This window comes from Palaemon carinicauda, chromosome 14 (genome assembly GCF_036898095.1).
Source record: "Palaemon carinicauda isolate YSFRI2023 chromosome 14, ASM3689809v2, whole genome shotgun sequence".
Classification (NCBI taxonomy): Eukaryota; Metazoa; Arthropoda; class Malacostraca; order Decapoda; family Palaemonidae; genus Palaemon; species Palaemon carinicauda.
The window spans coordinates 39,160,635-39,177,264 of NC_090738.1; the positions used below are offsets into that span (position 1 = coordinate 39,160,635).

A 16,630-nucleotide genomic window follows, 5' to 3' on the forward strand; every position below is an offset into this window, starting at 1 on the left:
CCAATTTTTCGGGCCAAAGCGAAGCAAAATCGTAGGTTCACTTGACCAATCAGAGCCCTCATAACGTACCAAGTTCACGAATATCCACCAATCAGAACCTTCAGTTTACGAATAACCACCAATCAGAGCCGCCTTGCATTCTAAATTTACGAATAACCACCAATCAGAGCCCTCATAACGTCCCAGGTTGACGAATAACCACCAATCACAGCTTGGCACTGCTCAGCCTGCTTGAATATTGACCAATCACAGCTCCCCCCCGCTCGTATATAAACCAATCAGAGCTCCAGGATTCCAAAAGCTTCCCGCTGTAGGACAATGACAGCGCAACTAGTACCGAAGGTTTTCATATCTTAGCTTTGAACTCTTTTAATAAAGGCTTTGGTTTATTCCTGTAATAATAAATGGCATTGTAACAGTCTGCTGTATAGTGCAGATCTATTCAACGAGTTTCCCGGCAATTCGCCTTGTTTTTATTACGTTATGTGAACTTTTTCGGCGATTATTTTTTGTATTGTTGTTTATGAATGTCTTCCATAAACTTGAATGGTATGGTTTTCTTTGATTGTTTCTTTTTTTTTTTTTTACAGAAGGCGAAGAAAAGTTGTGATGCCTGTTATAACGTTCTTACCTGGTAATTGGCAGACTGGGTTTCGAGTCCGGCTTCAACTTGTTAGATTTTATGGTTTTTTTTTACCTCTAACATTAATATAAGCACAAAAACACTCATATATATATATATATATATATATATATATATATATATATATGTATATATATATATATATATATATATATATATATATATATATATATCAAAAATTTTAAACAATTTTTATTTTTCCTAACATACTCACCGAGAACTACTTTTCTGTGGAGTCACTTAGTGACCTCTCAATCTCGACCAAGGTTTTCCCGCCGTTACCCCCCTTACCCCGCTCTATATAGGTTTACCCCCGCCGCCAGAGAATGCGCCCTGAGGGCAGGATTAGGGCAGGTCACTGCCTCTCTGGGTCAGCATCGCCATTAAGTTCGTCGTTTAGCCCAACTTGGCAATGGAAGGATGGCACTCGGGAACGGAAGGGAGGGCCATTACCCGAAAAGTAGTTCTCGGTGAGTATGTTAGGAAAAATAAAAATTGTTTAAAGTTTTTGATTTGTTCCAACACAAATACTCACCGAGAACTACTTTTCTGTGGAGACTTATACTTTAGGAGGCGGGAGTGCCATTCTGCCACTTGGTTCGGCACATAGTGCCTAGAGGGCTAAGGAATGCGGGGCCTATCAGAGAGCGGAGAGAGGGTAACTGCGGAACCTTACGCTATTATCTAAGACTCACCTCTTAAAATTTCTTCTGTTGATTTTCTTCCGATGAAGTAGCGAAGAATTTATTCCCCGTTGGGGACATCTTCTAGCCTACCGCTACACAGATTGGAGGGCAGCGATGACTGTCCCAATGGAGAATCCATCCAAGGATTTCCTTGAATAATCCTTGAGATAGTGGGCAGTAAAGGTCGACTGGTGCGACCAAGTGCCAGCTTGTAGGATCTGTCCCACTGCCATGTTTCTCTCAAAGGCCAAGGAGGTGCTCAGGTCCCTGATGTCATGGGGGCGGGGAGTGCCTGGCACTGCCATCTTATCCTCTTCATAGGTTCTAGCGATGACTTGTCTCAGCCAGAAGGAAATGGTGTTCTTGGAGACTTGCTTCTTATTAACGCCTGTGGAGACGAAGAGGTTCTTGGCACCTGGTCGGAGATGAGCCGTCCTTTCCAGGTACTTCCTGAGCGTCCTTACTGGGCATAACTTCAAGTCTTCCGTATTGCCTGTCTTGGGAATGGCCGGAATTGAGAAACCTTCAAACTTCGGGTCCCAGACTGCTGGGTTCTGAGTCTTCGCCACAAAGGAGGGTACGAACCTGAAGGACACTTCCTTCCACCCTTTGGAGTGTGCAACGTCGTAAGACAGACCATGGATCTCACCCACTCTCTTAGCAGAAGCCAAGGCTAGCAAGAAGACGGTCTTGAGGGCACTCTCCTAGCTTGAGGAGGGCAGGACTGCTCGAAACTCCTAATCAGCATCGCTATGTGTCTCGAGGTCCCCAGGTCGATGCCTTTCAGGAGGAAGACTTGGCCTAAGGCTGCCCGTACTCCTTTAATGGCTGGGATTGACATCCCTACTTCATCCCTAAGGTACACGAGAAACTCAGCTATGTCCGGGACCGAAGCTTTAAGAGGTCTTATGTGTTTCTCCGAGCACCACTTCGTAAAGGCGGCCCACTTCGCCTGGTATACCACGGTAGAGGATTTTCTTAGGTATAGGGACATCCTCTTAGCTGTGGAGGAGGAGAACCCCTCCTTCTTCAAGAGCCGCTCGATAGTCTCCAGGCGTGAAGGCGAAGAGAGAGAGGGTTGTCGTGGAACTTGAGGAAGTGAGGTTGACGCAGCAGATCTGACCTGGTGGGCAGAGGCCAAGGCGGTTGGCTTGCCAGGTCTTTTAGATCCGCGAACCACTCCCTCTCCGGCCACCAGGGCGCTACCAAAGTCATCCTTAGGTTTTGGGAGGCTCTTACTCTGTTGAGTACCTGCCTTATCAGCGTGAAGGGGGGGAAAGCGTACACGTCCAAGTTGTCCCACTTGTGCTGGAAGACGTCTTCTAGGGCTGCTCTTTGGTCTGGTACCGGGGAGCAATAGACCGGTAGCTTGGCGTTGAGCTTTGTTGCAAAGAGGTCCATCACCGGGGAGCCCCAGCGTTGAATGATGAGTCTGGCTACTTCCGGGTGTAGGGACCACTCTGTCCCCACTATCTGACCCATTCTGCTGAGGCCGTCGGCTAGCACGTTTTTCTTCCCGGGGATGAACCTTGCTAGCAGTACCACCTGCTGCTCGTCCGCCCAATGCAGGATGCTTATGGTGAGGTCGCACAGTTCCTTCGATCTCATGCCCCCTTGCTTCTTTATGTAGGCTACCACCGTGGCGTTGTCGCACATTAAGGCCACGGTGTTTCCCCTCAACCGACTTGCAAAGTGCAGACATGCCTTCTGGACTGCTTTTAGCTCTAGGACGTTGATGTGGAGATGTCTTTCGTTCTCCGACCAGGTACCGCTTGCTGTCTCCTCCCGAAAGTGGGCTCCCCACCCTAGGTTGGAGGTGTCTGTGAACAGGAGGTACTCGGGGGGACAGGACCCGAGGGGCATCCCCTTGAGGGAGTTCGACTGGCAGTGCCACCATTCTAGGGCTGTCCTCGTGTCTGGAAGGACAGGAATCAACGCCTTCTGAGCGCCTGTCTGGGACCAGAGGCCCTTGAGGTTCCATTGCACGGGTCTGAGCCGCATCTTCCCTTGGGGAACCAGTTTCTCTAATGAGACCAGGTGACCTATCAGTCTCTGCCAGTCTTTCGCCCTCCTGGAATGTTCTGACAGGAACGGCTGAATGATGTGATTGAGGTTCCGTATCCTGTCTTCCGAGGGGAAGACCTTCCCCTGCACGGTGTCCAACGTCATACCCAAGTATCCCATTCTGTTGGATGGCGTTAAGTTCGATTTTTCCAGATTGATAATGATTCCCAGATTCCTGCAGAACTGGAGGAGGTTCCTCCCTTGCTCCTCCAAGAGGGCCTTTGAGTTGGAAAGGAGCAACCAGTCGTCTAGGTATCTGATGAGACGGATACCTCATTCGTGAGCCCACACTGAGACCGTTGCGAAGACCCTCGTGAACACTTGAGGGGCCGTCGACAGGCCGAAGCAAAGGGTCTTGAACTGCAGGATCTGGGAACCCCATTTTACCCGGAGGAACTTCCGACTCGACGGGTGGACAGGGATCTGGAAGTATGCGTCCTTGAGGTCGACAGTCATCATGTAATCTTTCTCCCTCAAGGACATCAGGACGGATTTCGGGGTGTCCATCTTGAAGTCCGTCTTCTTGACGAACTTGTTGAGGGCCGACAGGTCTATCACGGGTCTCCACCCCCCCCCCCCACCCCCCGTTGCTTTCTCTACCAGGAACAGGCGGCTGTAGAAGCTCGGGCCTGGGAGAGGGACTTCTTCCATGGCCCCCTTCTCTAACATGGAGGAAACCTCTCCTTGAAGGGTGGCCCTTTTCATCGGGTCCCTGGGGGCCAACCATTCTGTCTGGCTGGCTGGAATGAGAGGGGGTGGGTCCGCTATGAAGGGGAGCCTGTAGCCTTCTTTCAGGACGGACACCGTCCAAGGATCCGCCCCTTGTGTTTTCCATGCTTGCCAATGAGGTCCGAGGCATCCCCCAACCTGAGGCTTGGGCGGGAGTAGGGGGCCTCTCCCTCTACCTTCTCCTAGAGGGGCGGCCTGATCTGCCTCTCTTCGAGGCGGAGTAACCCGACCTGAAGGAGCTGGCAGAAGCTGGTGCTCCCCTGCAGGAGGGCTGCGGAGTTGTTGTCCAGGAGGAGGAAGGGGCGTCCCTCCTCGAAGAGCTGGGGGCGGCCTGAGGAGTCACGGCGCTATCCGAGGCTGATCTCCTGTATGGCGGCCTTCTGGAAGACGCTTGTCTGGGGACGTTGGCCTCTCTCCTCTTGGACACCTTCTCCATTAGAACTTCCAGTTCCTTTAAAGGGAACAGAGACTCACCCCCTAAGGGTAGGCTACGCACAGCTCGGGCCTCCCTGTCCGGGATCTTCTTCGACAACTTAGAGAGAACTGTGTCACGTTTCCTAAGTACCCAGTTGGCCGTTAAGGCGAGCGCTTGGTACGCCAGAAACTTGAGAGTTTTCCCCCCGGAGGTGAGAAGGTCCGTCAGGAGACTCTGCTGCTCTGGATCTTCGGGGTCGATGGAGGCTTGCACGTTCACCAACGTGGAGGCCCACCAGTCCAGCCATGAGGAGACGTTCACCAGGTCCCTTGACATCTCCTCCATCATGGCGGCTTCCGTAGGCGAGAAGGAAACCGGGGCTGAAGAGGCCCTTTCGTCCGAGCCGCCTTGACCCAGGATGTCTAAGGCCGGGTCCACTTTACAGGGGCCTGGGCGCCGCCCTTCAGGAATATACACCTTCCCTTGCATCTTGAGGCCCTGGAGCAGTTTTGAGGCACTCTGGGACTTGGGGGCCTCCGCATTGCTGGCCACCAAGTTATCTATGTACTCTTGTCCCAGTACTAGGTCTGGGGCAAGAGGAAGGGCCAGGGAGGACTTCGGAAGGGCGTCGTGGTGCGCGAATCTCAGGAGGCTTGACCTCCAGGAATTCACCTTAGGAGTCGAGGGTTCTGCGATCCCATGGAGCCTCCTGATGAGACCCACCACCCTTCTGTACGCGGAGTCCTCCGACGGGGGAGCCTCGCCTCCGTCAGCCGAGGCCTCGGCCTGGCGTGGGGGTGCCGGGTTGCTTGGACGGTAGACCGGGCGTCCTCCTCTTGGGTCCAGGGAGGTCAACCCGTACCCGTAGGGAGCTCCGTAGGAGGGTGGATCTCGCCGTAAGGCGGGTGCCACCGGCTCAGGGAGGGCCCTCGGTTGTCCCAAGGCTCTGGAAGCCGAGGACACGGTCCCGGTGGGCTGACCCGACAACGGGAACCGATCCTTCTTGCTCGATGACCGCACCAGCTGGGCTGGTTCGGTCAGGCTGCCTTCAAAGAAGCGCGTTTCCCCCCGCTGGGCGGGGTGAACCAGAGGCCTCGAGGACTTATGCTTTTGAGCGAGGTCTTTCCTGCGTGGCAGGTCGAGCGGTTCTAGGCTGTGCGTAGGGAGCGGCAGCCTAGACGCTCGTTCACTGGACCGAGAGTCTGGAGAGTGGAGCCTCTTGGACTCTCCTGAAGGGACGTAGACCCAAGCGCCGCCGGGAGAGGCATCTCTCCCATACTTACGGGAGTGAGAGCGGGGGCGCTTCCTGCTGTGTCGCGACCTTGACCTGGAGCGGGAACGATCGCTTTCGGACCGCTCTCTCTTCCCGCGCCGTTTCTCCCTGACTTCTCCCCCGGAGGATGAATCTATCTCTGACGAGTCCGAGGGCACCACGTTCCTCGTGTAACGGCTGCCCGCATGATGCGTGGGGGAAGCTCTTCGCCGTCGGACGTCCGAGATTGGATGTTGGAGGAAGTCTTCGGGGACCGCTGTGGAGATCGTCGGCACTGAGTCTACTCTATCCATGCCAGGGGACCAGGGGTCCAGGGTCACGTCCATTCTTAGCGGTGACCTCCCCGGTGTTTTCGGCAACTTCCACCCGAAAGCATCGCTACTCGGGCGGCGAACTCTAGCTTGGCTGTCCTCTGGCGGGGGAGAGCCCGACGCACCGGCCCACGAGGGCGGTGGAGACTCTGAAATAACGACACTGCCCCATACGGGGTCTTCTGAGGACGCGTGGTCCCCTGCCACGAGGCCTGATTCTCCCGAAGCACTACCGGACCCTCCGTTATCTCTAGAGGGGCCTGCCCTTGGTTCTTCCCTCACACTGGGTTCACCGGGAAGGATGCTATGACTAATCACAACACTGGGGGCTTGCTGCTCTCTCCTCTGCGAAGGAGACGGAGAAGCCGAGGCTTCGTCGGACCGATCACTGACCGACGGTAAAGAAGAAACGCCACTAACTTTTCTGGGGGAACGCTTAGAAGACTTCTTCTTTTTGGTACTGTACCGTACCCACTGTATATCATCCCAGCTTACGCACTCCGGACACGTGTCCGCGGTGGAGCAAACTTTCCCCCTGCACGCGGAACAAAGGGAGTGAGGGTCTACTTCTGGTTTAGAGAGGAAAGCCCCACAGGACTTTCCGGCTCTAGGACCAGGGCAACGACGCACATGCTCCATCGTTCGCACACGAAGGGCCAACACTAGCGAGTTATAAGTATACTGGGATATACGCAGGGGGAACGCACTGAAACACTTGCGAATAACGCACTACGCAAGAAAAACACAAGTCCCCACACTGGAAACACGTGGAATCACAAACGCGCCAAAGGATCGAGAGAGCGAGAGAGTGAGATGTTTCACATCTCACGACCAAGAACTTAATGGCGATGCTGACCCAGAGAGGCAGTGACCTGCCCTAATCCTGCCCTCAGGGCGCATTCTCTGGCGGCGGGGTAAACCTATATAGAGCGGGGTAAGGGGGGTAACAGCGGGAAAACCTTGGTCGAGATTGAGAGGTCACCAAGTGACTCCACAGAAAAGTAGTTCTCGGTGAGTATTTGTGTCGGAACAAATATATATATACCATTATTTCGTGGTTTGTTTGTGCTCCTGTTAATATTGTGATAGCCTACAATTATTTTGTGCATTTACTTTGTTAGTGCTTGTGTTAATATATATAAGTATTTTAATATGAAAAAAACTGCCCGCCAGGCGAAAAGTACAAGACTGCTCTCGGGATCGAAGTGGTGACCTATGCGTGGCTTTCGTGAGCATGAGATGGGCCATCTTCACGAATTTGTATTTTTTTCTGCCTAAAATAGCATAATTATGTAATTTTAACGGCTGTTGGTCTAACATTTTATTTATCCTGAATGAATAAAACTGTAAATCTTTATTCTATGTTTATTGCTATCCTCTTGATTCCATATCAGCAGGGGAAAAAATGTAATTACACAATTTTTATTTATATATATAAACTATGAAAAATACTCATGTCATCTAACATTTGTTGAAAGTTTGAACTTTGGGAGTTCTATCGTGGTTTGTCTTTCACTCTGTATGGTCGTCAATTATGTTGACTAGATTCTTGTTCAAAGGAACAGCAGGAGCAAGACTTATACAATTTAAACCAATTCAAGCCTTAAATATCATTCAAAATTTAAACCAATTCAAGCCTTAAAGATCATTCAAAATGCAATTCCAGTTCAAGATCAAATGTTCACTCAGGAAGCTCTTCAAGTCTTCTGGAGGTTTTATGAAATGAAAGGTTTACATTAAAAAAGGTCATTAATATGGAAAAATTTATTTTGTCAAAAACAGTGTACAGGTATTCGTAGTAAGACATACATCTCAGCAAAAAGATATACAGTACATTACAGTATATAAATAGTATATAAGATATAGTAAAAAACATACAAAAAATTTACGTTCTAAGTAGGCCATAAATGGGTATATTAAAAAAAAATAGTATAATCATGGGTCACTGATATGTATCAAGAGGTAAATTAAATTAAGGGCATAAATAATTTATGAATACATTAACTAAGAAAACATACTTGGAAGGGTGTAAAGTATAGATTTAGAAAAGTACCTTTTGTGCAGGCAATAAATTGGTATGTAACAAAAATATTAGATTCCATTAGCTCCTACCTACTGTATTTGTATCAAGATAAAATGTGAAGTCACGGAGACGCATCTAAATAATATATATATATGTATATGTATTAAACAAAAAGAGTATAGATTACATATGAAATAATAATACATTCCAAGTAGGCCATAAATTGACATAAGAATAGTACATAACATGGACAATGATACAGTATATCAAGAAAAAATATGAAATCAAGGAAGTACACATATATTGTATACCAGGAAAAATAACAAATTTCACAAGACCATAACAATATATAAAAAATAAAAAATTCCTGTTGAACCATAGAAAAAAAAAAGCACAAAGATACTTTGGAAAAAAAAATTTCTCTCCAATTGATGGTACATGATAAAGGGAGAATGATCTTCAGTTAACCACTCTGAAATCAAATCAGTAGTCATTGTCAGTTACCCGTACTAGATACAGTAGTGTATCTAAAAAATATTCATATTTTATGATTTTGTAAATATCTGAAACAGGAAATATTTATTTTACATTTTAGGGGTTCCTGCATTTCTGGTTTTGTTGATGACTATGCATGGATAGTTAGAAGTTTCCTCTATCTTTGCGAAGCTACATTAGACACTACTTGGCTTGAACTGGCTGAGGAGCTGCAAGATAAGCAGAATGAGCTCTTTTGGGATCCAGAAGGAACAGGATATTACATGACTGAAAAGGGGGACGAATCTATTCTTCTTCGAATCAAAGAAGGTTTGGATACATCATTACTTAATATGGTTTTATAGCTCGGTTAATTGTAAATATATCAAATGTATAAAATTACCTTGCTCAGTTATATATTTGGTTTGTTTATGCCTTAAAGAGAGTTATAAAGTACTGTATAGGTTAATCATAAATTTCAATAATCTTCACCAGATATTCATTTGCTGTATGCTTTGAACCTCAATTTTAAGCAAAAAAAGAAGTTTGAACAAGGATGAGTTGATATATATACAGTATATAGCCATTCTTATATAACCAGCGGGTAAGTATATTCAATAATTTATTTTATTATGAAAATATCATATTGAGCTCAGCTTCCTTTTTCTTAATGTTAGGACATTCAGTTTTTCTTTGAGAAGTGTATACGAGTGATCTCTGGTTTCTTGGTCTTCATCGGAAAGCTTGGATTTTTAATGCTTTTATACATTTTGTTTTTTTCTATTATAAAAAAGTTTTCCTCTATCACCATTTTGGTTGATCTCTAGGTAGTCAGCCTTACAGGTTAACTAGAGTTGAACATCTATAAATAAAATACTTTAAGAAAAATAATGACATTAAATTAAATCTTTCATATTTAAACTATAAAAACTTAAAAAAACAAAAAAAAAAAAAACAAGAGAAATAAGATAGAACAGAGTGCCTGATTGTACCCTCAAGCAAGAGAACTCTAATCAAAGACAGTGTGTAATTGGATGAAAATATTGATAATCCAAGAAGAATTTGGAATAGTTTTGAACTTTGCAATTTGAAGTAAACTTTAATCCCATTTTTTCCTTTTTTTTGGCAGACCAAGACGGTGCTGAGCCCTCTGCAAATTCTGTATCTAGTGTTAATTTGGTGCGTCTAAGTCCATTGCTGGAGAGACCGGATTATCGTGAAAAAGCAGAAGCCATATTCCGCCTGTTTTCTGGGCGGCTAAATAAAATTCCAATTGCTCTACCAGAAATGACAACAGCTTTATTACTCCATTCAAATCCACCAGTGCAGGCAAGTCTTTTAGATGGTCGAGTTGTATGAAAGTAATTTTTCCAAAAATTAGATCTTCCTTTTTAATACCATTTGAAATGTGCTATACATTAACATTTGGAGGGAGGGTAATCTATTGAAATGTGAAGAATTCAAATATTGCAAATAATTCTATTAATGAATTTTATTAAATTTTCACTAGTACTCTTTTAATGAAGAGGAAAGATGAGGATGTTCTTTAAGATAGTGTTTGTGGAAAGATTTGAAATTTTTGCTTGTATCAGATTTTTTTCATTAATGTAGTTTTGTTTATTTTCAAATACCACTTTAAAAAGTAGCTCATCCATATTTTTTTTAAGAATAATATGTGTAAAGTGAATTACAAATGAATTAATCTGGCATTAAGTTACAGAATTGAGTGATTTTTATTATGATTATCATGTTAGTGTTAACGGTAATCATTGCATGCAAGTGAACCAGTATTGTACTATGAAACCCTGAAAAACAAGTACAGTACTTCTTATGCAAAGGAAAAATAGTATAATAAATACCTGTCAAATCAGTTCTGGGGATGCTAAATTAACACAAATGTGAGTGTTACTTTACTGAAGTGATGAAGGCAAGCGAAACGAATGAGTTGTCTTTTATACAGCACCCTGTGGGTAGCACTTAAAGATTCTGTGCATTTCTCTTGGTCCAAGCTGTATTTTCTGTTTTTTTACTTTGTTTTTCCCCCTAGCGTCTCTTTTTACATAACTGTCTAATTTATGTAATTTTTTTTTCTGTAGTTTCATCTCACATGAAAGAAACCCTTCAGAGCATTTTAAGTCACAGGTTAATTTACCTGCTTAAAGAATATGAAATCTGATAATGATAATGTATAAACCAAGACACTGGTATGAATTTGAAATTTTTGAAAAGCATTGTAAAAAAAAGAATTTAACTTATTATAAACAATATTACCTATGACAACATATTATTTATGACACTTATCTTAAGTAAATTATATCAGTTATGATACTAATGATAATACAGTACTCTTGATAGAATAAAAAAAATAGTAAATTTGATCAGTTGTAAACTACAATATATCATCCAACCTTTTATGAATAAAAGAGTGGCTCAGGCATTTCCATGAAATAAAATTTATAAATACTTTGACCTTTTTCAGATCATTCTCGCAGGAAAAATTGGTACAGAGTCTTTGAAGAATATGCTGAAGACATTGCATGGGCTTCAAATCCCCAACAGAGTTCTCTTATTAGCAGATGACAACACAGGATCATTTATGTATGCTCGTCACAAATCGCTCAATAACTACCATCCAAAGTCCAACGAGACTTTAGCTTATGTTTGCCATGATTTCAAGTGTTCATTGCCTGTTAGCAAGCCAGATCTTCTTAAGGAGACACTGAAGACTCATATGACTGCATCTTTGTAAGTATTTATCCTGTTCTAATAATGGTGAAGAAGTTTGGCTTTGTCAGAACAAGGCAGTCCCTTACGTAAATTATTTGAGTCTCCTATTAAGAAACTAGTAATTTTCTTTTTTCATAATGAAGAAATTAATAACTTTTAATTTTACTCCTCTTCCTGTCGAGAAAATTTCCCCAAGGCTCATAACTTTGGTTGAATATAATTCAAAGATAATTATTCCAACATAAGGTTTGCATTGAATAAATTTCAGGAAGCAATATACAAGTTATAAAATCAATTGAAAATATTTTGGGGAATGAGTTCTCTTAATGTTCAAAGTTAAAAGTTAGCTTTAGTAACTTGAGATTTTATTTGGGAATTTGATAAAATGCCTATAGTAACCTTAATTTAATGAAAAACCTTTATGCATATGATTTTTTACATTTGGCTAATTTTAAGAGGGAATTTTAATCTGGTTTGGTGTATTGTATAATACTCTGGGAAGGAACCTTTAATCTGAAGTAAGTTAGTAAATAGTACATCAGAGAATGGTAAATTAACCTTTAAGAAGACTAGTGGAAGAGTTTTGGTTTTTCTCCAATGAATATAGTTTCATTTGACTTTGAAAGTAAAGTTTTTTATATTTACTGTAAGAGAGGCTCCAGCATATAGTATTTTTTATCTAATGTTACATGTCAATATTGTAACTTTAGTTAAGAGTATTACCATATTTGAGATGTAGTTGAGATTGATTGCAGAAGCGGTATAGCCAGTTCTTTAATTATTCTGCAAGTAGTTATAACTTCTGCAATTTGATAATTAATTGAATATTTAAGTAATAAATGTAACTTCTGTTCTGGAACCCTGAAACTGGACTCTACGCATGCAATGAAAAGATCATGGGTTCAGACTCCATCCTGATTAGGGATAAAATTTGATGTACGTAGTTGTATTAAAATTACTTGTATACAGAAGTAAGCTTTCCTGCAATTGAAATATTTAGATATACTGTATACTCTTAGTCATAAAAGCTTTTTCAAGTGAGAAAACTTATAAAATACTCTTAAAATTTAGTTATTAATTATTCATGGATAAGTGACTGTTCATACTTTCCTTCCAGTAGTTTGTCCTAGAAAAATACTGGTTTTAAACACTTCTGTAAATGTGAGTTACCTAGTAACTGTTTGACACGAGTAACTAATTTACATATACAGTAGTAATTTTTTCTTTAATTAAAATAGACCTTTCACATATTCATAAGTAACATTTTTATTGTAAGTACTGTGAAGTTTATTTTTTTGTTCCTGAGAACACGATACCCAGTATCATTGGAGCTAATAGATAGTATCAATACTTTTGAAAATTTGATATAGGATGTTTTAGAGATAAGTAAGAAATCAAGATTATATGCATTAGTACAGCATATAAGTGTGAAGATTATATGCATTAGTACAGCATATAAGTGTGAATTTGAGTTTATTTTAGATATTTAAATGATTTTTAAAAAAGAAGCCTTTGACATTTAAGCACTGCATGACAGATCTAAGTAAGTTTGAAAGGAACAAGTTGCACGCTGGCTTACTATTTGTCTTCTTTTATTAGGGGAGTAGTGCTTCTTGAGTTCCATTAAACAGTTTTGATGTTTTATGGCCTTATTTTTATCTTTGTTTAACTGCACTTTATAAATTATTGGGAAGTTTGTATACAGGGAGGATTAGATTTTACTATAGGATGTTTCTCCATGTGAAACAAATGAGAAAAGCCTGCTGAAGAAAACTTCCTATTATCTTTTTAACAATTTACCTTTTTTTTCATATTGGAAGGTGATTGGTTGGAAATATTGTTCAACAGCTTTTTATTTCGTGAAATTTTCCCATTTGAAAATTAGCTAGTAAATTTAGCTGGTAACATAACTAGTTCATATTTAAAGAGACCAATATTCATAGCCAGAATAAGGATATGGTTTAAGTTTGTAAATCGGTTATGGAATATCGTGAAATTTATAAGTATCAGTATCAGTACAGTGTACTTTAGCTATCTGGTGTAATTACATAATTACACAGTGATTACAGAATGCGGTTTTTTTGTATAGGTATTTAGAAGAGATTATATTTGAAACCATAACAGAAAGGATCTGATAAGGAATGTCATATCTTTATCAGTACAATCTATGGTAAAAGACTGATTGAACTAGGTATATTGTTTGATATTCTACTGTATTTTTAAATTATAATATACAGTAGACTTATTTCCATCTGATTTATATTTTTACAGAATGAGAAATCTGGAAATGTAGGTTAATTTCATTCAAGAGGCTCCAACAGTTAATAGTTTTAATTTTTTATTGTTAAAATTGAGACAAGATGGGATTTTTACAGTAGAGCAAAGTTGTTTTCCCTTTTGTCATTGTCTACCTAATTATTGTAGTTATTCTGTTGATTGACTCTGTAGAAGTGTAAGATTAATATTTGGATTTATAAGATTCTCAAAGTGTCTGATGTAATCATTTGTAGATACATAGTATATATATTTTTACAGTGAATCGATTAATGTCTGTGTATTGAAAATGATAAATTACCTTTCTTAATAATAAAAACTGAAGTTTACTCATGATAAAATTGGTAGATGGCCTTGTAGCAATCTATGTTATGTTAAGAAAGTTTATGTAAATGTAACAATTTGCCCACTTTTAGTGCATGTACATGTAACTGCAAACATAAAAACTCATTTAGTAGAAATTGTGTATGGGTAGAAAGGTTGTGAAACTTACTTGCTATGGGGTCTTAGCAATGAACAGAGTTAAAAACCTAATTAGTAACCAATTTATTTAGACTTTATGCAATTCTCAGATGCCTTTGTTAAAAAAAAAAAATCTGAAATTATGCAAGTAATAATGTCAGGGATTAAATTAAAATTATTGTATAGCATAAGCAGTTCATGCATAACACATAGCTTACTTTAACAACTCTCAACAGCTTTAATAAATTCTAGTTAAGGTATTGTACTTTAACCTTGTCGTTAGTTGAGGAGTTTGTTTAAATATTGCTTTGAGAGTCAAAGGGGAAATTATTTACAGTATATATTTCAGAAATTATAGTACAGTTCATTATAGCTGAATTCAATAATAATGTCCACAGATAAATGTTACAATATTGAAAATGTCTTAGGCCTTAAAACAAATGTGGTTTCCAAGCTTTGATGAGATATGAGGGAAGTTTTCTGTTTATCACCTGACTTGGATTTTCTGTGATATTTAGATGTATTGTTGTGCAGGAGATTGCAGAATTTCCCCTTCGTACTCCTTCGACTGGGGAAGATATATACAGTACATGGAATAATTGATGTCTTAGATTTAATGCAATTTTATTAGACAGAATGTATGGTTACTAAGAAAGCTATGTAGAACATCACATTCTCTTTCTGGCTTTGTGAGTCTATCTAATGAGTTGGAGGATCAAAGTATCGAAGTATGACCACCAAATGCATGGTCAAATGTAAATACATTCTGGGTACATGGAATTTTATATTTGTAAAATGTGGTATAAAGTACATAAAAGATTACTGTGCACTTTATAGTTAATGGTTGAAAATTGCTTGCTGGAAATTTTGCACATAAGAGGGAAGTACAATTCAGGTATCGTTTAAAGGAATTTGACGTCTAAAAATAATATGTAATTTGTACTCATTTTCATTTTTATATTTTTCTCATATTGTAATCAACAGATTATACAATATGATAGTTGGCCATTAAACTTTCTTTTTATGTCAGAAATGATGTCAATATACAATCAAATTTTAGTTTATAAACGACTGTAGTTGAAGGAACTTGGTAAATATGGTGTAAGATTTTATTTTTTGCAAGGTACTATATGCACTTTAGTCCTGCAGTAGAATTTGGTCCAGTTTGAAATGTCTTATAGGCTTAAATTGCATTAGTATTTTTTTATAGATTAGTCTTTCAATATTTGCAGTATCATATTTTACTACAAAATCATAATTTTGCAATTATTTTTAGCAGGTTTGAACATAAGGGCAAATATTTAGGACTTTAATTAGCATTTTTATCAAGGATTAATAACCACTGCTGTTGCCATCATGGTTAAATGTCACACACAGAACCTAGAATATAAGAAAGCCACACTAGGTGATTGGTCAGCAAGACAGAATGACAAATTTCTTGATTCTGATCATCAAAGTGTATTGTACTAGTTTCTAAACAATTCCTTCCTTATAAGTCCTATTGTATTGCCAGATTTTTAAAGTGAATTGTGCGTTATCAAAGATCTTTGTATTCAGAACACCAGTAAAGTACAGGTTCTTATTTATGAAATAAATTTTTCAATAATCTCTTAATTAATTTTTCAGTAACATATAGCAAATGCTGTAATTAGTAAAGAATTTTTGTGTGAATAGTTCTAAATTTTCTCATTAAAATTTTTTATTTGCGTAAGGTTGAACATGAGCCATTTTAGAGTTTTCTAATCAGCCTATTTGTATAGAGACTAGGCAGTAATTTTGATCTGCTGTGGGACCTGTAAAACTTTCTTTTTAAAGAATGTTATTTCAGAGGTTCTGGTAGATTGGTTTTGTATATTTTGACCTTGAAGCTAGGTTTCGTTTTTTAATAGTTTAATTATCATCTTGCCCCTCTAGGCTTATTGGTATTAAAGGATGTCTAGTTTTGTTAGGAAGAATTGACAGGACTTTGTAAATGATATGAAATTGAGGTAATAAAGTCAGGAAGTATAAGTATTTTTCTAATTGAAAATGTTATTGCCCCAAGGGTTAGACGAAATGCAGTAAACATTTGCCACAACACTTTTGTACACCTGTAAGGGTATGCAATAAAACTGTTACAATCATTTAACTTATGTATTTTTTCAATAGTACTCTACAATTCTAATCCAATGGAAAAGTTATTTTATACATTATTTTACAAGATAATCAAATTAAGTTTAATCAGTGCTTAATATTACTGATGCTAGCTTAAAATAATTTCATTAATAGTGATCAAAAGTACAGAATGTTAAAATATTAATATGCGAGGTTCTGGCAGAATTAATTGTGAAGAGCCTTACATATACTGTCATATGTGAGGTTTTAGTAGAGTTAATTGTGAAGAACTGTAAAGTTTATGAGGTGGATTACTGAATATAGGGGAGAAGGTGTGAAAACTTAAAACAATTTTTTCTAAATGTCATACAATTCCTACAATAATGAAATAATCTATTTTGACTAATTCTTTGGTCTTTTCTATGACTAAATACTTTATTTCCAGTATATAAAGA

General features: G+C 40.1%; 1 protein-coding gene across 2 annotated transcripts in view; it reads left to right on the top strand.

The window, feature by feature from the left end:
* LOC137653528 (spermatogenesis-associated protein 20) overlaps positions 1 to 16,209 on the top strand; it is a 186,066-nt gene extending 169,857 nt beyond the window's left edge. Inside the window, exons 12-15 of one of the 2 annotated variants that reach the window (XM_068387002.1) lie at positions 8,740 to 8,948; positions 9,748 to 9,947; positions 11,098 to 11,363; positions 13,617 to 16,209. In XM_068387002.1, the coding sequence (XP_068243103.1) occupies positions 8,740 to 8,948; positions 9,748 to 9,947; positions 11,098 to 11,363; positions 13,617 to 13,638 (697 nt within the window). In that variant the 3' untranslated portion in view covers positions 13,639 to 16,209. The remainder of the gene's footprint in view (positions 1 to 8,739; positions 8,949 to 9,747; positions 9,948 to 11,097; positions 11,364 to 13,616) is intronic. The other variant, XR_011046508.1, reaches the window with a different exon arrangement.
* Positions 16,210 to 16,630: the final 421 nt, after the last annotated feature.